The 24,324-nt window shown below is 41.5% G+C and overlaps 1 protein-coding gene across 3 annotated transcripts in view; it reads right to left on the bottom strand.

The window, feature by feature from the left end:
* fbln2 (fibulin 2) overlaps nucleotides 1-24,324 on the bottom strand; it is a 187,020-nt gene that overhangs the window by 161,987 nt on the left and 709 nt on the right. For 2 of the 3 annotated variants that reach the window (XM_059649858.1, XM_059649857.1), the window contains exons 2-3: nucleotides 19,427-20,730; nucleotides 6,042-6,158 (exon numbers count right to left, since the gene is read on the bottom strand). In XM_059649858.1, the coding sequence (XP_059505841.1) occupies nucleotides 6,042-6,158; nucleotides 19,427-20,579 (1,270 nt within the window). In that variant the 5' untranslated portion in view covers nucleotides 20,580-20,730. Of the gene's footprint in view, nucleotides 1-6,041; nucleotides 6,159-19,426; nucleotides 20,731-23,167; nucleotides 23,265-24,324 lie in introns of all 3 variants that reach the window. The other variant, XM_059649859.1, reaches the window with a different exon arrangement.

The raw sequence follows: 24,324 nt of genomic DNA, 5'->3' as shown, positions 1-24,324 counted from the left end.
CTTTATTCCAGGTTATTGGTTATACTCAATACCTTGCATACTTTATGTCAAGTATGCATCACTTGCTCTCCCAGAGTATTTTAAGCACTAAAATTAAAACAGCACTAGTAATGGGTGAAGGTAGAAATAGTGGCCAAAATACACCCAAAAGGTTTCGATATTATTAACTTGTATGAAACTAGTTATAATTTCCAGGCTCAAAACTTGGTGATACTCTAAACATTCTTCAAATACAAATAAAACACTCATGCTGGCATGGGGCCTAGAATTTTCCTCTGATAACTTGGAAGCATGACCCCCAATTCTTCCTGAGCTGATGATATGTTTATATTAACAGCACGTCATTAAATTTTGTGTGTCTCCTGGCCACAATATACACACATATATATATCCCTATATGCATACATTATATGGGATAACTATATACATACATATATATAATAAACACACCTACACAGTGATGATTTCCCATATGAGTGGAACAGAATGTTGACATGATGGTGAATTGAAGCAAAGAACGAGCAACACCCCCATATTACTGTAGGGTCAAAAGGGTGTTCTTACTGCTGGTGTAAAGGATGCCAAGAAATAAGGATTTTTGGCAAATAACTACAATTTTTTTCTTGGATCTTTTATCAATGCCTTGCAACTGGTATGAGAAACTAAATGGAAAAAGCATCACTGCAAAAAATCTGTCTCACCCACAAAGAATGACATGTGTTCAGCTGCATTAGATTCACTGAGGTCATAACACACAAACACACACACACACACACAGAACCTCTTTAGCTCTCTCTAAGGACTTGAAACATGCCCAGTGCCACAATTCCACACTGCTTCCTTCCTCAGCATTCCAATGAAGTAACTATAAAATGCTCCTGTTCTACTATTCTTTATTGACACAGATAAGGGGAAATATTTTATTTGGACAGAGAAAGAAGAAAGAACTTCTTTATTTCTCTGATGACTTCAAAGCATTTCACAGCTAATATGCCACCTTGCTGTGTGCAAATTGGCTGCTCAATGTTACCCTGCAGGGTAACAAGTAACATATTTCAAAGAGTATTGCCTTGACTGTAAAACCTTAGGGCATCCCAAAAAGTGAAAGACCATATATAAATTAAGACTTTTCCTTTCCTGTCATGTTATCCTGTTTTTGTGCCTTCGGTGAACTTTGGAGTCATAGTCATAGAGTCATTGATTAATACAACATTGAGTCTTTTGTCTCCAAGTCTTTGTGGTCTCCATCTGTAACAGGAAAGGGGAGGGGGATGATCTTGGATACCTGAGGGGATTGCAGTTACTCAAGGTTAGCTGCCATTGCAAAGTAAAGGGAAATAGACAACGTTCTCTTTGCTAAAACAGCCATGTTAATATATACCTGCTGGTCTACTTGTCAATAAGTTATTCCTTGTAAATCTCTCAAATTCTTCACTTGCATCTTCAGTGGCACCAATAAAACATAAACATAGAATCTTTGAATTATAGGAATGAGAAGGATTGCTTGATGATTTCAGTATTCATAGTAATTGTTACAAAAGAAATAAGGTAACATAAAAGAAAATTAAAACAAACTATTGGAAACGTAAATTGGCCTCTGGTCAGGAGAGCTGATTTCTACTTTACCTGCTGCTGATGGAATGCCATGACAATGGACGATGAATGGCACACCATCCCTGCTCTCCCTCCTGATATGTCAGTCCTACTGCCTCTGCACATTGTTCCCAGCCTTACCCCAGAAGGCCCCCACAAAATACAAAGTGTATTCTTTGAACTTGGTTTCCAAGGTTAGCTTATCTCTCAGTTCAGTGCAAATTTTGATTGCTAAAGGTGATGAGAAAATCACCAGTATGTGAAATATAAAGAGAATTAGGGGAAATAAATGAAAGAAGAAGAGTTTTAAAATGAAGAAAAACACAGCAAGTGTGGTCAACAAATGACTGAAGTATGAAATGTGTGAATTATTTCATTGTTCTGTTTACATCAGCTGCTTCTCAACAACTGATTCATTAGAAACATTGTCAGCACAATAAATCAGGTTATAGCCCAAGAGGTTTATTTGAAATCACAAGCTTTCAAAGTGCAGCCCTTTGTTAGGTGAAGTATGAAAGGAAAGTACGCAGACGCAGAATTTATAGGCAGAGAGATCAAAAGATCAAACAACTAGTGTGAGCAGAATGTCAAATAATAAGTCTCTGCAGGTGACCAAGAGGGTAAGACATTGTGAGTAAAGTGTCAACAGCTGAATAACAAGCAAAGGGCTGATCCATAATCCGATTAAATGAGACAGAGAGATAATCATAAAAAAATTATAATAAAGGCATTGCTGGAAACAAACCAAAAGTCAATAGCACGACAGGTAAAATGGTTGCATACTGAGGGTCAAATCAAAGTAATACGTGATCTAAAACTGTACAAATTATTTAAGGTAGAGAGATCATAAGTTATCTAACTGGGAGGGAACACCCCTGCCTGGAGATTGTTGTGCCTGCATGGTCTCAGCAATATACCATGCCTCAGGGCATCCTTGCCCGCAGTGTATAAGATAGACAACATTGGCTGAGTCACATGAATATCTGGCACGTAAACAGTGGTGGGTGGGGTTGCCATGTGTGACGGGAGTATCCATGTCGATGATCTGACATGTCTTGCAGAGCCTGCCATGGCAGGGTTGTGTGGTGTTGTTGTTGATGTCACTGCCTCAGAAGACAGACATAGGATACAACCAATAGAGAACCCATTGTCATTCAGTACTTCCCCGGAGCAGTCAGACTATGCTATGGTTTTAGCAGCCTACAACATATCATTGAAGACAATGAGAATCTTGCCAAGATCATCCCGAATCCTCCACTTCTCACCTTCAAACAACTGGCAAACCTTAAACAGACCATTGTTCGCAGCTAACGACACAGCTTTGAGGACAACATCAACCACAACACTACAAAACATTGCCTCTGCAAAACATGTCAGATCATCAACGTGGATACTACCATCACATGTAGGAACACCAACCATCACGTACAGGGCAGATACTTACGTGACTTGACCAATGTTGTCTATCTGATACGCTGCAGGTAAGGATGCCCAGAGGTATGGTATATTGGCGAGACCATGCAGACGCTATGAAAACAAATGAATGGATACCACGTAACAATCGCCAGACAGGAATGTTCCCTCCCAGTTGGGGAACACTTCAGCTTCAACAGCATTCAGCCATCAATCTTCAGGTAAGTATCCTCCAAGGCAGACTTTGAGATACACAACACAGAATCTCTGAACAGAAACTGGTAGCTAAGTTCCATACCCATGAACATGGCCTCAATGCGACCTTGGGTATGGAAGGCTACACGTGAGCCCCCACACTGTTCCGTCTCTGTAAAACCTTCATTGTCTTGTTTTGACACCAGCACCTTGATAACTTGTTATGATCACTCTACCTTAATTAGTTTGTATGGTTTTGGATTACTTATTACTTCGATTAGACCCTCAGCATGCAACCTATCATTTTATTCCAGTCATTTAGTTTGACTTCAGCATCACCTTATTTTTAATTTTTTGTAATTATCTCTCTACCTCATTTAATTGGATTATAGGCCATCCCTTTGTTATTCAGCTGTTGACACTTTACTCACACTATCTAACACACTTGGTCACCTGCAGAGATTTATTATTCAACATTTCACTCACACCAATTGTATGATCTTTTGATCTCTCTGCCTACAAATTCTGTGTCTGTGTACTCTCCTATCACACTGCACCTGACGAAGGAGCTGTGCTCAAAAAGCTTGTGATTTTAAATAAACCTGTTGGATGATAACCTGGTGTTGTGTGACTTTTGACCTTCTCCACTCCAGTCCGACTCCGGTACCTCCACAACGCAGCCCCATAAATGCCCTGAGAAATCTAAAGTAAACACTCCAAATCTAAGTAAAAAGCCACTGTTCCTCATTAAGTCAGTCAAGGTGTGTAGAGATTCAGCTGTCCTGACCCCACTTATCTTTTCAGCTACATGGGACTTTGTTAAGTCTAATAGTATTCACACATAAAGACTTAATACTTGGGTGTGGAACAGCTGATTGTAGTTGGAGGGTTTGAGCTATATGGAGAAGCTGAATAGGCTGGGTCTATTTTCCCTGGAGCATCAGAGCCTGTGGTGACTTTATAGAGGTTTATGAAATCCTGAGAGACATGGATAGGGTGAATAGATGAGGCCTTGTTCCCAGGGTGGTGGAGTCCAGAACTAGAGGGCATGGTTTAAAGCGAGAGGGGGAAAATTAAAGGGGACTGAAGGAACAACTTTTTCACAGGTTGGAATGAGCTGCCAGGAGAATTGATGGAGGCTGGTACAATGACAAGATTTGAAAGTCATCTGGATGGGTATATGAATAGGAAGGGTTTAGAGGGGAATGTGCCAAATGGGACTAGATTAATTTAGGATATCTGGTCAGCATAGGCGAGGTGAACTAAAGGTTTCTTTTCTGTGCGGCATAGCTCTATGACTCTATTACCCTATCTGCCTTGGGTTGAAGAGTATATCAAAGTCATTTTACTCAAAATAAATTAGTTCATTTGAATCAAATTCTGGTTCATTACACATAGAAAAACAATGTTGATGTGCTTACACTAAACATCTAACTCTGCAATAAATTTAGACATCTATTTCAGTCAACATAACAAACTGTGGAGCTGGATGAACACAGCAGGCCAAGCAGCATCTCAGGAGCACAAAAGCTGATGTTTCAGGCCTAGACCCTTCATCAGAGGGTCTCTGATGAAGGGTCTAGGCCTGAAACGTCAGCTTCTGTGCTCCTGGGATGCTGCTTGGCCTGCTGTGTTCATCCAGCTCCACAGTTTGTTATCTTGGATTCTCCAGCATCTGCAGTTCCCATTATCTCTATTTCAGTCAACAGCTTTCTTTGATTTGCACTGTGTGCATAACACTGATTATTAAAGCACAATTATTAATAACGCTACCTTGCATACCATTTGTTTTTCCACAATATCCTCTTTAAATTTCATATAGCTAATGCTACTTACTTTGGCAACATCAATTTGTAAACGACTGCAGAAAATCATTTCATACTTTCTCATTCTTTGTCAAGCAGAATGACTAACTTACATGAACTGTTGAAATGTGGGCTTAATCTGAGTTAACTTGATAATAGACTCTCCTGGTACATATTTGTTGTTTGAAGACAAATTAGTTTATCACAGCATTTGTCAGTTTATCAGGGAGAACTTTGCGTTTAAGATGTATAATATGTGCAGTGAAGTGTTTGATTCTGTTAATTGGATTTCATATGTTTGGTATGTTTCATTCTGTTAAATTTTGTAAAATCAGACTAATCAGCAAATGTGAGTACCAATGAGCTTTTCTAACACATATTCTGATATCATGAATAACTTATTAGAAACATTCTGAGGAGTATTGAGTTTAAATGTTTAGCTGTGTACCAGCAGAACCATTTGATAGAAGATCCCTATGATCAGTCCATGGCACTACATAAAGTCTTGCTTCAACAGCACTAATTTTCAATCTCTGTAATTTCTCAGATAGTGCATAGGGGCAATTTAGCACATTCTCACTGTGGCTGTCTTTAATACAGCTTTAGTTTTGGCCAGATTAATTTACATAAATCTCAGAAGATGATTGAAAATACCATGAAAAGTGAAGTACAACAAAAGCAGAACCTCCAAAGGGTAGTCTGTTAGCTGGAAATGTATAAGCATTTCAGTGTTCAGTTGCTTAAATTCAAACTAACCTTTGAATATACTGCAATATAGCATTTGATATAAAAAGCTAAACAGAAAAAAGCTCTGTGTCGAAGGTCAAATTTTAATTCAGATTTAAACTACCATCTAACTTTACTTTTTTTTTAAAGTGAAGATCAAAGATTGATAGTACAATGCTTCCCTTTTGGCTCTCCAATTATCCCAGCAAAGATGGCTAAATCACATGAATTTAGCTTCATTTACCAAATTAAATAAATCGGATGATATTTATCACCTGCAGTTATCGCAGTTAAAGTCTGAACACTAACCTGTTGAAGGAGTTACACCCTCACTTGCGCTGGGGAATGGGAACACACTGGTGTGCGATGGATCACTAGGGTGAATGGTCTGTACAAGATGGTAACTGATGTTATGTCCTTCATTTCCTGTTGGAGAGAAACATTTTTGTTGAATCACACAAGCACATGTGCAGTAATGTATTAACTAAACTGTATGACACAAACCATAAACACATATGGAATTAAATCCTCAAATCCTATCAAGAAAACAAAAGCTAGATAAAAATAAACAATTTATGAATTGCTGCTATTGAATCTTTGTCATATATTTGCGAATGTAATGTAAATAAAGTCAGCCGCATTATTCAAAAACATTGTCATCCTGAAATTGTAATAAAATCTGTCAGATTGCAACTGACGTTTTAATTTCAGACTTCAATTTTCATGACTTTTTTAAAAATATAGTTTGCTACCTCTGACGTTCTGGAATAGACAGGATATATCTACTATGCACAGATACCAGTTACATTAATAACTGCGGAAGAATTTGCTCTTGGGTAAAAATTATGGAACAGGGATGAATAGGTCATCATATTACCTGTGGAGAGAAAAAGAAGGGAATTTTTCAAGTCAATGGCTTTAAGAAGGTGACACACCTGAAATGCTGGGCCAGATGTTCATGGAATCATGCAGACTTCGAAGAATATCAGACAGGGCCAAGATCTGGGAATCCTGGGCTCATTTCTGGCAGATCACATTCTATCTGCGACAGTAAAATGAATCTGTACTAGCAGTTTCAGTAGGTGTTGGCCTAACCCTCAGGGTTATCATTATAGCATTATTGCTGCTTGGCTGCTTCCACAACCTATTGTGGGAGTTGAGAGCAGAGTTGACTGAAGTGAACTGAGAGAGCAATTTATCAGAAAAGATGGTTATGGAAAAATAGCAGGTGTCTAAGTAAATAAACCATAAGCCAAAACAGGCCATTCAGGCTTTTCCTAATACAAGTCATAATAGAGAGCCAAGATGTAGCTCAGTTCCTGTGGCTTTCCTTTCATGATCCAACAGGGTCTGGCAGGGTCTGAGACCAAATGGAACTAGCAAATATGTGATGTTATATGTTAATTAAGGCATAATTGATTGGGTATATATATACATATAAAACAAGGAACCAAGTAATCAGTAGAGTGGAATTTCACACTGTATGAATTGAATATAACTCTGATGAGAATTTATTTCTGTACTCTGTCTAAGCAAACTTTTAACCTCTGGTGTTTTATACCCAGGTGCTCCCATTTCCTCCCGGATCTCTGACATCATGGAGAGCTGTGGTAATAGGGGACTCCATTGTGAGAGGGACTGACAGGGGTTTCTGCGGTCACAGGCGAGATTTGATGGTGTGTTGCCTTCCTGGTGCCAGGATCCAGGACGTCACTGATAGAGTGCAGAGAATCCTCGTGGGTGAAGGTGAAGAGCCAGAGGTGGTGGTGCATGTCAACACTAATGACGTTGGGAAGAAAAGGAGGAGCATTCTACAGCGGGACTTCAGAGAACTCGGAAGAAGGCTGAAGAGCAGGACGTCCAGGATGGTTATGTCTGGTTTGCTTCCAGTTCCTCGGGCTGGAGAGGGCAGGAACAGAGAGATAATGGACTTGTGTGGCCGAGGGACTGGTGCCGGAAGCAAGGATTTAAATTCTTGGATCACTGGGGTATGTTTTGGGGTAAGAATAAATTGTACAAGAGGGACGGTTTGCATCTTAATAGGTGGGGGGCCAGCATTCTGGCAGGCAGGTTTGCCACTGCAACACAGGTGCGTTTAAACTAAGTAATGGGGGGGAGGGGCCAAACTAGAAATTTAAGAATCAAGTTAAAGGGAAAGTGAGAATAAGAAAAGTTAAGAAAGACAACAGAATCAACAGAGCAGAAAACTCAAGAAGGGATCGTACAGTATGGCCAAGTGAAACAGGGATTGATAGGAAGGGTGAGAGGAGAAACAATTTAAAAATATTATACATGAATGCACAAAGCATAAGAAATAAGGTGCATGAGCTTGACGCTCAGTTGGAAGTTGGCAAGTATGATGTTGTGGGGACAACTGAGACGTGGTTTCAAGTGGACAGGGCCTGGGAAATGAATATTCAAGGATATACGTGCTATCGAAAGGACAGGCTGGTGGGCAGAGGGGGTGGTGTGGCCCTGTTGGTTAAAAATGATATTCCGTCTCTTGCGAGGGGGGCACAGAGTCAGGAGATGTAGAGTCAGTATGGATAGAGCTGAGGAATTCTAAGGGTAGAAAGACCATAATGGGAGTTATCTACAGGCCCCCAAACAGTAGTCAGGATGTAGGGTGTAAGTTGAATCAGGAGTTGAAATTGGCCTGTCACAAAGGTATCACTACAGTTGTTATGGGAGATTTCAACATGCGGGTAGACTGGGAGAATCAGGATGGTACTGGACCCCAAGTAAGGGAGTTTGTGGAGTGCCTCAGAGGTGGATTCTTAGAACAGCTTGTACTGGAGCCTACCAGGGAGGAAGCAATTTTGGATCTGGTTTTGTGCAATGAACCAGATTTGATCAGGGACCTCAAAGTAAAGGAGCCATTAGGAGGTAGTGACCATAATATGATAAGTTTTAATCTTCAGTTTGAGAGAGAGAAGGGAGAATCGGAAGTGTCAGTATTGCAGTTGAACAAAGGGAACTATGGAACTATGAGGGAGGAGCTGGCCAAAGTTCAATGGTTCAATACCCTAGCAGGGATGGCAGTGGAACAACAATGGCAGGTGTTTCTGGATACAATGCAGAAGGTGCAGGATCAGTTCATTCCAAAGTGGAAGAAAGATCCTAAGGGGAGGCAGGGGCGGCCATGGCTGATGAGGGAAGTTAAGGACTGTATAAAGATAAAAGAGAAGAAGTGTAACATAGCAAAGATGAGTGGGAAGCCGGAGGACTGGGGAGCTTTTAAAGAGCAACAGTGGATAACTAAAACGGCAATACACAGAGAAAAAATGAGCTATGAAGGAAAACTGGCCAAAAATATAAAGGAGGATAGTAAAAGCTTTTTTAGGTATGTGAAAAGAAAAAAAAATGGTTAAGACTAAAATTGGGCCCTTGAAGTCAGAAATGGGTGAATTTAATATGGGGAACAAGGAAATGGCAGAAGAGTTGAATAGGTACTTTGGATCTGTCTTCACTAGGGAAGACACAAGCAATCTCCCAGCTGCAGTAGTGGCTGGAGGACCGAGGGTAATGGACGAACTGAAGGGTATTTATATTAGGCAGGAAATGGTGTTGGATCGACTGTTAGGTCTGAAGGCTGATAAGTCCCCGGGACCTGACAGTCTGCATCCCAGGGTACTTAAGGAGGTGGCTCTAGAAATTGTGGATACATTGGTAATTATTTTCCAAGGTTCTATAGATTCAGGATCAGTTCCTGCGGATTGGAGGGTGGCAAACGTTGTCCCACTTTTCAAGAAAGGAGGCAGAGAGAAAACAGGAAATTATAGATCAGTTAGCCTGACGTCAGTGGTGGGAAAGATGCTGTAGTCAATCATAAAAGATGAAATTACGATTCATTTGGATAGCATTCACAGAATAGGTCAGAGTCAGCTTGGATTTACGAAGGAGAAATCGTGCTTGACTAATCTTCTGGAATCTTTTGAGGATGTATCTATGAAGATGAATAAGGGAGAACTAGTGGATGTAGTATACCTGGACTTTCAGAAAGCCTGCATAGGAGATTGGTGAACAAAATTCGGGCACATGGTATTGGGGGCAAAATACTGAGTTGGATTGAAAATTGGCTGGCTGACAGGAAGCAAAGAGTAGTGATAAACGGGTCCCTTTCAGAATGGCAGTCAGTGACCAGAGGGGTACCACAAGGTTCGGTGCTGGGACTGCAGCTGTTTATGATATATATTAATGATATAGATGGAAGCATTAAAAGTAATATTAGCAAATTTGCTGATGACACAAAGTTGGGTGGCAGTGTGAAATGTGAGGAGGATGTTATTAGAATACAGGGTGACTTGGACAGGCTAGGTGAGTGGATGGATGCATGGCAGATGCAGTTTAATGTGGATAAATGTGAGGTTATACACTTTGATGGCAAGAACAGGAAGGCTGATTATTATCTAAATAGAGTCAAGTTAGGTAAAGGGGAAGTACAACGAGATCTAGGTGTTCTTGTACATCAGTCAATGAAAGCAAGCATGCAGGTACAGCAGGCAGTAAAGAAAGCTAATGGCATGCTGGCCTTCATAACAAGAGGAATTGAGTATAGGAGCAAAGAGGTCCTTCTGCAGCTGTACAGGGCCCTGGTGAGGCCGCAACTGGAGTATTGTGTGCAGTTTTGGTCTCCAAATTTGAGGAAGGACATTCTTGCTATTGAAGGAGTGCAGCGTAGGTTCACGAGGTCAATTCCCGGAATGGCGGGACTATCAATATGTTGAAAGATTGGAGGGACTGGGTTTGTATACACTTGAGTTTAGAAGGATGAGAGGGGATCTGATTGCGGCGTATAAGATTATTAAGGGATTGGACACTCTGGAGGCAGGAAGCATGTTTCCGCTGATGGGTGAGTCCAGAACCAGAGGTCACAGTTTAAAAATAAGGGGTAGGCCATTTAGAACAGAGTTGAGGAAAAACTTCTTCACCCAGAGACTGGTGGATATATGGAATGCTCTGCCCCAGAAGGCAGTGGAGGCCAACTCCCTGGATACTTTCAAGAAAGAGATAGATAGAGCTCTTAAAGATAGTGGAATCAAGGGTTCTAGGGATAAGGCAGGATAATGATTGTGGATGATCAGCCATGATCATAATGAAAGGTGGTGCTGGCTCGAAGGGCCGAATGGCCTACTCCAGCATCCATTGTCTATTGTGTATTGTCTATCTAAAGATGTGTAGGTTAGGTGGATTGGTCACGCTAAATTGCCCAACATGTCCAGGGATGTAGATTTGCCAACGCAGGGTAACAGGGATAGGGTAAGGGGCTGAGTCTGGGTGGAATGCTCTTCAGAGTCTCGGTGTGAACTTGTTGGGCCAATAGGCTTGTTTTCACAATGTAGGGACACTATGATTTCATGATCTCCTTCGTTCCGAATAGGTACTAATCTCAAATGAACACAGTATAACACTCAGAATTTCACATAATGAATGAGTTCAATTCTAAATATTACATGACTACAATATTGTTGTTCATCAACTGACACTATGGCTTCACAAATCTAATTTACTCACATTGTACAAGCACAGTCTATTAGGGGAATGTAAGTTGTTTGAACTGTAGTTAGGAACACTAGAACTGAAGTAAACCATTTAGCTTCTCATACTCATTCCAACAATCAATGAGATTGCCATATAACTGCGTTTATTGCATAACCTTTAATAATTTTGGTAACAAAAATCTATCAGTTCCATATTTATAATTTGCACTTGTCTAGCCTCATTTGTCACTTGTGGGGAAGAGTTTCAAACTCCTATCCATCTTAAATTAGTTATGAAAATACTTTCTATTCAAATGTTCATTTATAACAATGGGTATTACCTCTTAAAATTTAAGAAAACTATTCACGTCTGATAGTAAAGTTATAACTTCAGTCATTAGGCAGTAACTTAACATTGCGGGTAAGCAACAGCCTAGTGCTATTATCAATCTAAGAACTCAGTGAATATTCTGGGGATACAGCAGATAGGGAAATTTGGATTGGATTAAAATAAAAATGTGGAATTAAGGATATACTGATAAACATGAAATCATTATCAATTTTCAGAGCCATCTGGTTCATTAATATCCTTCAGGAAAGAAAAGCTGCTATCCTGGTTTTGCCTGCATGTGACCCCGAGACCCACAGCAATATGTTTAACTGTCAAACCCTGATATGGTTTAATGAGCCACTCAAATGTATCAATCGCTACAAAGTCTCAAAGAAATGAAACCAGACAGACCACCTTGCATCGATCAAGGCAACAGAAAAGATAACAACAGAAACAGCCCTGTCAACCCTGCAAAGCCCTCCTCACTAACATCTGAGGGATAGTGCCAAAATTAGGACGGCAGTCTCACGGACCAATCAAGTAACAGCCTAAAGTAGTCATGCTCGTAGAATCATACCTTAGAGACAATGTCCCAAGCAGCACCATCACCATTCCCGTGTATCTCCTGGCTCGCTGGCAGGACAGGCCCAGCAGAGGTAGTGGCACAGTGGGATATAGTCGGGGGGTGGGTGGTGGTGTTGGTAGTTGCCCTTGGAATCTTCAACATTGACTCCAGACCCCCTAAAGCCTAGCTTTGGGTTGAACATGGGCAAGGAAGCCTCCAGTTGATTACCGCGTACTGTCCTCCCTCAGCTAGTGAATCAGTGCTCCTCCATTTTGAACAGCACTTGAAGGAAACACTGAGGGTGGCAAGGGGACAAAATGTACTCTGGGTGGGAGATGTCATTGTTCACTATCTAGTGTGGTTCAGCAGCAACACTACTGATCAATCTGGTCAGGTCTTAAAGAACATTAACTGTAAGACTGGGTCTGCAGCAGGTAGGGAGGGAACCAGCAAGAAGGAAAAACAAACTTCATCACATCTTTACCAATCTGTCAGCTGCAGATGCAACGATCCACAACAGTTTTGGTAAGAGTGACCACTGCACAGTCCTTGCAGTGCCTAGGTCCTGCCTTCACACTGAGAATACCCTCCATTGTGTTGTGTGGCACAATCAGCTAAACCGGACAATCTTTGCCTGGTAACTCAAGACTGGGCACCTGTGAGATGCTGTGAGGCACTGAGAGTAGCAGAATTGTATTTCAACACAATCTGCAATCTCATGGCTCAGCATATCCCCCACTCATCAACCACCATCAATGGAGAGTTCAAGAGGACATACCAGGAGCAGCTCCAGGCATACATAAAAACGAAGCATCAACCTGGTGAGGCTACCAAACAGGAGCACCTGCATGCTAGATACAGCCAAGAAATCCCACGCCAAACGATCAGATCTAAGGTCTGCATCCTGCCACATCCAGTTGCAAATGGAGTGGACAATTAAATAACTTAGAGGAGGAGGAGGCTATACAAATATCCCCATCCTCAATGAGCCCAATAGAACAGTGCAAAAGATAAAGCAGAACCTTTTCACAGCACCTTCCCCTGCAACCGCAGGAAATGCTACACTTGTCCCCACACCTCCTCCCTCACCCCTATCCCAGGCCCCAAGATGACATTCCACATTAAGCAGAGGTTCACCTGCACATCTGCCAATGTGGTATACTGCATCCACTGTACCCGGTGCGGCTTCCTCTACATTGGGGAAACCAAGCGGAGGCTTGGGGACCGCTTTGTAGAACACCTCCGCTCAGTTCGCAACAAACAACTGCACCTCCCAGTCGCAAACCATTTCCACTCCCCCTCCCATTCTCTTGATGACATGTCCATCATAGGCCTCCTGCACTGCCACAATGATGCCACCCGAAAGTTGCAGGAACAGCAACTCATATTCCGCCTGGGAACCCTGCAGCCATATGGTATCAATGTGGACTTCACCAGTTTCAAAATCTCCCCTTCCCCTACTGCATCCCTAAACCAGCCCAGTTCATCCCCTCCCCCCACTGCACCACACAACCAGCCCAGCTCTTCCCCCCCACCCACTGCATCCCAAAACCAGTCCAACCTGTCTCTGCCTCCCTAACCGGTTCTTCCTCTCACCCATCCCTTCCTCCCACCCCAAGCCACACCCCCAGCTACCTACTAACCTCATCCCACCTCCTTGACCTGTCCGTCTTCCCTGGACTGACCTATCCCCTCCCTACCTCCCCACCTACACTCTCTCCACCTATCTTCTTTACTCTCCATCTTCGGTCCGCCTCCCCCTCTCTCCCTATTTATTCCAGTTCCCTCCCCCCATCCCCCTCTCTGATGAAGGGTCTAGGCCCGAAACGTCAGTTTTTGTGCTCCTGAGATGCTGCTTGGCCTGCTGTGTTCATCCAGCCTCACATTTTATTATCTTGGAATCTCCAGCATCTGCAGTTCCCATTATCTCTCACAGCATTCTTCAGCCAGTTGTGCCCAGTGGATGATTGTTTTCAGTTTATTCTAGTAGTCCCAAGCATTGCAGATACCAGCCTTCAGCCAATTTAGTTCACTCCCTGTGTTAAAGCAAATGTTGGAGGCAATGGATACTGCACAGGCTGTAGGCCCTGAAAACATTCTGGCAATAGTACTGAAGACTTGTGCTCCTGAACTTGCTGCACCCCTAGCCAACACTTCCAGAGCAGTTGCAACAGTAGCATCCACACGATGAAATGGAAAATTGCTCAAGTATTTCCTGCACATAAAATCCAGGGCTAATCCAACCAAGCAAATTACCACCCCTGAATCTGGTCTTGGTCATCAGTAATGTTTTGTAAAGTGTCATCAAAAGTGTCACCAAGCAGCATTTACTCAGCAATAACCTGTTCCATGACATCCAGTTTGGGTTCTGCCTGAACTACTCAGCTCCCGACCTCATTACAGCCTTGGTTCAAACATGGGCAAAAAAGCTGAATTCCAGAGGTGAGGTGAGAGCGACAGCCTTTGACATCAAGGATGTGACTGAGCATGGCATCAAGGAGATCTAGTAAAACAGGAATCAATAGGTATCAGGGACAAACTCCCCATTGGTTAGAGTCATACCTGGCACATGGGACGATGGTCACATTTGTTTGAGGTCAGTCATCTCAGCTCCAGGACATCGCTGCAGGAGTTCCTCAGGGTAGTGTCCTAGGCCCAACCACCTTCAACTGCTTCATCAATGACCTTTCCTCCATCATAAGGACAGAAGTGAGGATGTTTGCCAATAACTGCACAATGTTCAGAGCCATTCATGACCCTTCAGCTACGGATGCAGTCCATGTTCAAATGCAACAAGGTCTGGACACTATCCAAGCTTGGACTGACAAATGGCGAGTAATATTCACAACACACAAACGCCAGGCTATGAACATCACCAATAAGAAACAATCTGACCACCTCCCTGTGACAGTCAATGGTGCTCACTGTCACAGAATCCCCCACCATCAACATCCTTGGGGTTACCATTGAACTAAAACTCAACTGGACCGGCCACATAAACACAGAGTCTACAAGAGCTGATCAAAGGCTAGGAATATTGCAGGGAGCAACTCATCTCCTGACTCCCCAAATCCTTCCATCATCTACAAGACACAAGTTATCAGTGTGAGAGAAAACTCCCACTTGCCTGGATGGGTGCAGCCCCAACAATATTCAAGAAGCTTGACAGCATCCAAGACAAAGCAGTCCCATTGATTGGCACCACATTCAGAAGCATCCATTCCCTCCACCACCAACACTCAGTAGCAGCAGTGTGTACTATCTACAAGATGCACTGCAGCAATTCACCAAAAACTCTTCGACCGCACCTTCCAAACCCATGACCACTTTCATCTAGAAAGACAAGGGCAGCAAGTTCCCCTCCAAGCAACTCACCATCCTGACTTGGAAATATGTCGCCATTCCTTCACTGTTGCTGGGTCAAAATCCTGGAATTGCCTCATAAATGTCATTGTGGGTCAACCCACAGCAAGTGGACTGTGTTGGTTCAAAAAGGCAGCTTACCACCACCTTCTCAAGGCCAACTAGGGACAAACAATAAATACTGGCCAGCCAGCAGCACTCACATTTCACAAATGATTCAAAAAAGGCTGGAAGAAACTCATTTCTTAAATAGAACATAGAACATAGAACAGTACAGCACAGAACAGGCCCTTCAGCCCACAATGTTGTGCCGACCATTGATCCTCATGTATGCACCCTCAAATTTCTGTGACCATATGCATGTCCAGCAGTCTCTTAAATGACCCCAATGACCTTGCTTCCACAACTGCTGCTGGCAACGCATTCCATGCTCTCACAACTCTCTGTGTAAAGAGCCCGCCTCTGACATCGCCACTATACTTTCCTCCAACCAGCTTAAAACTATGACCCCTCGTGCTAGCCATTTCTGCCCTGGGAAATAGTCTCTGGCTATCAACTCTATCTATGCATCTCATTATCTTGTATACCTCAATTCGGTCCCCTCTCCTCCTCCTTTTCTCCAATGAAAAGAGACCGAGCTCAGTCAACCTCTCTTCATAAGATAAGCCTTCCAGTCCAGGCAGCATCCTGGTAAACCTCCTCTGAACCCTCTCCAAAGCATCCACATCTTTCCTATAATACGGCGACCAGAACTGGACGCAGTATTCCAAGTGCGGTCTAACCAAAGTTTTATAGAGCTGCAACAAGATCTCACGACTCTTAAACTCAATCCCCCTGTTAATGAAAGCCAAAACACCATATGCTTTCTTAACAACCCTGTCCACTTGCGTGGCCATTTTAAGGGATCTATGTATCTGCACACCAAGATCCCTCTGTTCCTCCACACTGCCAAGAATCCTATCCTTAATCCTGTACTCAGCTTTCAAATTCGACCTTCCAAAATGCATCACCTCGCATTTATCCAGGTTGAACTCCATATGCCACCTCTCAGCCCACCTCTGCATCCTGTCAATGTCCCGCTGCAGCCTACAACAGCCCTCTATACTGTCAACGACACCTCCGACCTTTGTGTCGTCTGCAAACTTGCTGACCCATCCTTCAATCCCCTCATCCAAGTCATTAATAAAAATTACAAACAGTAGAGGCCCAAGGACAGAGCCTTGTGGAACACCACTCACCACTGACTTCCAGGCAGAATATTTTCCTTCTACTACCACTCGCTGTCTTCTGTTGGCCAGCCAATTCTGTATCCAAGCAGCTAAGTTCCCCTGTATCCCATTCCTCCTGACCTTCTGAATGAGCCTGCCATGGGGAACCTTATCAAATGACTTACTGAAGTCCATATACACCACATCCACAGCTCGACCCGCATCAACTTTTCTAGTCACATCCTCAAAAAACTTGATAAGGTTTGTGAGGCATGACCTATCCATCACAAAGCCGTGTTGACTGTATTTGATCAAGCCATGCTCTTCCAGATGGTCATAAATCCTATCCCTCAGAATCCTTTCTAACACCTTGCAGATGACAGACGTCAGACTTACTGGTCTGTAATTGCCGGGGATTTCCCTATTTCCTTTCTTGAAGAGAGGAGTTACATTTGCCTCTCTCCAGTCCTCAGGTACGACTCCAGTGGAGAGCGAGGATGCAAAGATCTTCGCAAGCGGCGAAGCAATTGCATTTCTCGCTTCCCAAAGCAGCCGAGGACAAATCTGCTCCGGGCCTGGTGACTTGTCAATCTTAATGTTTGACAAAATTTTCAGCACATCAGCTTCCTCTATCTCTATCCATTCCAGCATGCGCACCTGCTCTTCAAAGGTTTCATTCACTACAAAGTTCGTTTCTTTCGTAAAGACAGAAGCAAAAAACTCATTTAGGGCTTCCCCTACCTCCTCAGACTCCACACATAAGTTCCCTATGGTATCCCTGATCGGCCCTACTCTTTCTTTGACCATTCTCTTATTCCTCACATAAGTGTAAAATGCCTTTGTGTTTTCGCTGATTCCTTCCGCCAAGCCTTTCTCGTGCCCCCTCCTGGCTCTCCTCAGACCATTTTTGAGCTCCTTCCTTGCCTGCGTGTAATCCTCTCTAGCTGAACTTGACCCTAGCTTCCTCCACCTTATGTAAGCTACCTTCTTCCTTTTCACAAGAGGCTCCACTGCTCTCGTCATCCAAGGTTCCTTTATCTTACCCCTTCTTGCCTGTCTCAGAGGGACGTATTTACTCATCACTCGCAACAACTGTTCCTTAAACAGTCTCCACATGTCTATCGTGCCTTTACCATGGAACAATTGCTCCCAGTCCATGCTTCCTAACTCATGTCTAATCACATCATAGTTTCCTCTTCCCCAATTAAATATCCTCCCATTTTGCCTAATCCTCTCCTTCTCCATAGCAATGTAGAATGTAAGGCAGTTATGGTCACTATCACCAAAATGCTGTCCCACCACAAGATCTGATACCTGCCCCGGCTCATTTCTGAGCACCAAGTCTAGAATGGCCTCTCCCCTCGTCGGCCTGTCAACGTACTGCGTTATGAAACCCTCCTGAACGCACCTTACAAAATCAGCTCCATTCAAATCTTCTGCTCGAAGGAGGTTCCAATCAATATTAGGAAAGTTAAAGTCACCCATTACAACAACCCTACTACGTCCGCACTTTTCCAAAATCTGTCGACCTATGCTTTCTTCAATCTCCCTGCTGCTATTGGGGGGCCTGTAGTAAACCCCTAACGAGGTGACTACTCCCTTGCTGTTCCTAATTTCCACCCATACTGACTCAGTAGGCAGATCTTCCTCGACAATGGAAGCTTCTGTAGCTGTGATACCCTCTCTGATTAGTAGTGCTACACCTCCTCCTCTTTTTCCCCCCTCCCTATTCTTTTTAAATGTTCTAAACCCTGGAACATCCAGCAATCATTCCTGCCCCTGAGAAACCCATGTCTCTGTTATGGCCACAACATCATAGCACCAGGTACTGATCCATGCTCTGAGTTCATCACTTTTATTCCTGATACTCCTTGCATTACATATTTTGGTATATTTGACAAAGCAAAATAATATCAGGAAATAAGTTTAATTTTTACTATCTTTATAATGTTAATGAAGCAAGCAACGTGATCACAAGATTACTTCACACAAAGTACAAATCAGTGTACTAAATACCAATTACATTACCTACACCTGTTCCTTGTGTTGAGGCTATCAAGACAAAATTTACAGGATGTTTTATGAGTTAACATCTCAGGAATCCCATTTTCTTTGCCTTGTTTGTAATAAACAAACACAAGAAATACATTTCCATGGGTTCCCAGCTTTGAAGGAGAAGGTGCGATTTTAACCTGAATCACAGCCATGCTGATTTCCACTGAGTGCCAATTTTCAGGCCACTGTAACCATCATTAAATGGTAGCAAATTAATTAAATGATAGCAAATTAATAAATGATGAATGTCATTTTCTATATTGTTATCTGCAACAAATTCCCAAAGGACAAAGAAGGTATAGGAAAAGTAAGCTTTAATTAAGCTATTGTCATCATCCCTTTCCCTCAGCACAAAGCATTCTCTGTTTCAAAAACAAAATACTTTTATTGTAATATTCCTATTTTCTTTCATTAGCTTTTTTCCAAACAGCTTCTTTTAAGCAGCACTGCCTAGATGCCATTTGTACTATTCACTAAGGCTTGAGGGCTTTGAGAAGGGAAACTTTACCTTGTCTCCTTGGTATTATTTGCCAATGAGAATAATGAAATTCAAAAGAATGAGCGCTAAGGTCGGTAGAAGCTCAAATTCCAACTTAAATTCATTTATTAAAAGCTAATTCACCGAATCTGAAGTTAACTGAATAATTCTAACAAACTGTGGTTACAAAATTAGGCTTGTTCAGTAACCTTACCTTCATCCAAATCTGGGTTTAATTTAATGTTATTAGTATTCTCCACTTCATCAAAAGGATAATAGAAAAGTGTTTGTGGCTGTTTGTTTGGTACTGCATTATCATCTTCCTTAACAACAACAGGAGGTTGCTTTGTAAGACTAAATTTAACTTTTGGAAACGTGTGGTCACTGTGGTCCTCTTTACTTTCCCCATTTTCTGATTTTCCTTCTAATGTTTCCTTCTTTGTGGTCTGTTCCCGTTGGAGTTCTTCTTCCCTTGTATTTTTCATTTCCTTTTCAAATGTAATGGACTGGACAATTGTATCCACTGGGGTTGCACTGACTGTCTCTGGTATCTTTGTGGTATAGGCTGAAATATGGGGATTATTAGAAACAACGTAGTTTTCTTTGTAGTCATTGTTTTCACTTCTCTCTTCGTCAACATCTAAACTCTCACTGACAGACTTTTGTTGCCTGCTATTAAATAGTCCATGCTCTTTGGACTGTTTAGAAGGTTCCTTGAGAAAGTGCTCATTGTCTAGAGGCTCTTGGTCGTAGCTATAATGATCATCATAATGCCGCATTGACTCTTCATTATCATTAATTATTGGATAGACAGTCTTCATCTTTTGAGTGGGGTCACAGTCTGGAAGAGCATAGCACATTAGTTCACCGCCAGCATTTGGACAATGGCAAACTTTACACGGTGGCATGTGGAACGTGTGCCCTGCTGTGTATTTCTGACTATTATGAAGACATCCCACCTTGGCACATTGTTGGCAGCCCTCAACTGGTTCCAAAACTTCAATGCAATTCTGCGGAAGGTCAGGGCAAGGAATGAAATAACAACTTATCTTGCCTCCTCCAGTAGGACATGCACACTCTGTACTTCCAAAATCGACAAAATATGAAGATCCTTCAGGTACTTTCCCATCCCTGAAGCCACCATTAACACAGTCATAATACTGGTAACCCTCACATTCACAACCATATTGTACGCAAGAAGCACAACACTCCCCAGGCTGCAGCACCTCCTCAATGCAGTTTTCTAGCAAAGGGCAATTCACACCAGTACAGTCCTTCTGGGCGAGACAACTGCCGCAGCAAATCAGCAGGTAGAACCAAAACCTGAGATCCAATAATACAAATATTTCCCTTCTTTGTGTAGCCATAATTTTGAAGGGCTCTCACAGGCAATAGATTATTCACAGAAGCAACTTTGGTTTAAACTTTCGAATTTAAACCCTCTTGGCTTTTGTTTTTACAGATATTCCAGGCCCAGTTCCAAACTGTAGATCAATTCATTGCCGTCTTTTCTTAAACCTTGAATTTATGAAAGAAAAGTCTGTTAAAGATTTTGCAAACTGAAACTTCCAATATAAAATAGAGAAAGCTTTGTTACATAATGTAAGGGGTAAACATTGGTTGGCGCAATTAAAACTGATGGAACGCATTATACAGAAACTAAAGAACAGTCTCAAAGTATGTACTTCTTGGCATCTCTCAACTGCACATAAACCAACATTTCATTCATATGTTACAGTATCACATCTACTTGACACATTACGTCAGGTTTGCTATTATTAGCAGTTTATACTGCATGTTATGGTGCTCTATACTGTGTGTTGTAAAGCAACAACTGTTTCATATTTTCTTTGTTTTACAGGTATCAAAGAAAAAAAACACGCACTAATGTTATTCTTTTTCGGACATTCAGTGAATGTCTCAAGGTATTTTCTACCCAATTAAGTACTTTTTGAAGTGTAGTCACTGTCGTAACGTGAGAAACATGACAGCCAATTTTACTAGATTTTGACAACAGAAATGTGATGGTGACCAGATAATCTATTGATTTGTCATGATGATTGATGGATAAGTATTGGCTAGGACAATGGGAATAGCTCTCTTGCTCTTCTTCAAATAGTGCATGGGAAGCTTTTACATTTACCTGAGTAGCCAGATAGGGTTTCAGTTTAACATTTTGTTTGAAGGATGGCACCTTCACCATGTAGCACTGACAGTACCTTATGGGTACTGCAGTGTCAGCCTTAATATTTGTTTTGTTTGTAACTCAAGGTGAGGATTCTGTCAAACGATCCACAACAGACACACAAGCTTGAATGAACACTCTGTCATAAAATGAGACAATATTCAATATTGACATTTATCTAAAATGTATTCCAGATGCAAGAACTGTGAATTTTTTGAAATTTCAATATTATTTGAAGTTGATATGATGTTGTTTTCCAGCCACAGACTCAAGATATTTTTTGAAACATTTGTCTTAGTATCTGCAAACATAATTTCTTTCTGCTGTATGGACTTTAGCATTTCTTTTAGCTAAACTGTTTCAATGATTTTGAGAAGGCTTAATTAACATTTTAAGGGCGGCACAGTGGTTAGCACTGCTGCCTCACAGTGCCTGGGACTGAGGTTTGATTCCAGCCTTGGGCAACTGTCTATGTGGAGTTTGCACATTCTACCTGTGTCTGCGAGGGTTTCCTCCGGGTGCTCTGGTTTCTTCCCACAGTTGAAAGATGTGCAGGTTAGGTGGATTGGCCAGGCCAAATTGCCTGTAGTGTTCAGGGAGGTGTAATTTAGGTGGGTTATAGGGGGATGGGTCTGGGTGGGATACTTCTGAGGTTCCGTGTGGACTTGTTGGGCTGAAGGGCCTGCTTCCACACTGTAGGGATTCTATGATTCTATGAACATTATTCTAGTGATGTAATTTCAATACTTTTAATAAATGAAAAAGATCACCTAATTTTCCAATTCACAGAATATGGATCAGCCAATGAGACATCATACTGTGGTTAGGAGTGAGTTAGGAGGATAAACAAGTTTAAACCTTAAAAGCATCATGTTGGTTGGAATTTAATGAGGCTTTTCTATTTAGTTGTAAAAGGCAAAATCAAACTTACTATCAATGCAAAACAATGATAAATGTATAATAGGATGTGAGAAAGCCTCTGTGCTACTGAAAACTGTAGGATAAAAAGTTCCTCAATAACATCTAGCCATGAATAATTGGTAATAAAAAATGAAATGGACTTTTAAATTTAAACTTTAAAACACATTAACAGCAAAATATAAAATAATTCACAAATGGCTTTGGAATCTATGCCTCAAATGCTATTAGTTTCAAATTGTGATCACAGCATCCAGTGATTCCCAACTGTCAAAAAATAAACTGAGGGCCATAGCCACAGAAAATGAAATATTATTCATGTGAATTTATGACTTCAGCAATAATTTGGTGTATTAACGTATCATGCACAGACAGTTGACTTTAGACCTTTATTTCACAAAGGATTATATGTATGCTCTCAGAAGAATTGCACAGCATTCTGCGAGATTGATTTGTTTCAGCTATAGCAAATATTACAAGTTCTCAATGAGGCACACTGGAAATTTTGCAACGGGAACCTCATTAATTGAAAGTTTATTAATATTCAGGTTTTAAACAGTGAGGTACCAACATAAACAAGCTGTTAAAAAACTGCTTCGTTAAACAAACCAAACTTCTATTGAAACAGGGCAACCTTTAGTATTTCTAAAGGTATTGCTTAGTTTGAGTTATACAGCATCTGTTATGCTGCAGAAAATGAAGACTATTCCCTGGCCACAGAAAAAGGCTTATTTCACTCCTTCACCAGCTGCTTTCTGCAAGTATCATAACAGCTCAGATACACATGTGATCCATAAAGCCACACTCTCAGTAAATTGTGAAATCAGGAGGGAAAAAAGCTGCAGTTCTCACCACGAACACAAGGATGTAATCCATGCTGACCATTTTTTCAGAGGGCATCCTTCAAAGCTGTTACAGAAACTGCTTTCAAGAAACGTAATTACCCACACTTTTAAAAAAAACAATACAATCATTTACCCAGTATGAAAGTTAAAATGTCATAAATCCAAGTTTATATATTTCTTTCCTTTTAATAACAAAGCATGCCTCCTACATTTTTTTCCAGATAGACAGTTCTAGTTTATTTCATTGCCCTCTATAGGCTAACAATATCTCTGTTTTAATAGCACTAAATGACTCAACGTTAGGAAAATCTAATACTTATTCAAATTGTTTCCTGGCAATAGTCTGTACGAAACTAGATTGCTACTCTGCAGACTCAACAATTCCTTTTTCAAAAAAATTAAAATAAACATTGAATTTCTTTAAAAACTGTAAGAAATTTTATTTCAAGTACAGCAGAAATTTGGAGAGACAAAAGTACATTATAATTCCGAATAGAGACTATAGGAAATTCAGGTCCAGAATAAACTGGAAAAAAAAATTTGAGAGCAAGCCAGGCACATGGCTATGATGATGACTAATACTGGTTGCTTAAAGGGAACAGCATGGAACTTTTCCTCATTCGTTTACATCCAAACAGTATGTTTAAACTCAGCTCACGTCATATTCAGAAGCCATTTCATACAACATATCGTTTGCTATGCCCAATTGATTTGCAGTTCCTTTATTATTCCTGAGACAGCTAGTTCTTTATTGCCAATACAATGTAAGGGTATGTAGTTTCAGACTCCAGCCTTGGAGTGCCTCAAGTCTGTGCAGTGTATACAATGTAACCTGAGCAGTTAAAAGTTTCTTGACTGTAGTGGAGTTTTACCTCCTGTGATGTGTGAGGAAACAGCTTAGAATTTCAAAGGAGCACAGTTGTTATCAGTCCAATGGGACTCAGGTTTAATCGGAAGCAGTGTTTCTGCATGGTCACTCTGTCTGCACAGTGCAGATTGAAAGCAGATACTGCCCTAAGATTCCAGTGACTTTCTCATTAACACACAACTGGGTGCTAGTTCTCCTAGAGGTGATGTTTGAACACATTATGACAAACAAGGCAGAAAAAAACTCACCTCTCAATATGGGAAAGGTGTAAATTTAGCTATAGAAGCTTCTTGCAC

The sequence above is a fragment of the Stegostoma tigrinum genome, chromosome 11 (assembly GCF_030684315.1).
Source record: "Stegostoma tigrinum isolate sSteTig4 chromosome 11, sSteTig4.hap1, whole genome shotgun sequence".
In the NCBI taxonomy this organism is placed as follows: domain Eukaryota; kingdom Metazoa; phylum Chordata; class Chondrichthyes; order Orectolobiformes; family Stegostomatidae; genus Stegostoma; species Stegostoma tigrinum.
Note: the sequence above shows the minus strand (reverse complement) of the source record. Positions and strands in the feature narration are given on the sequence as shown.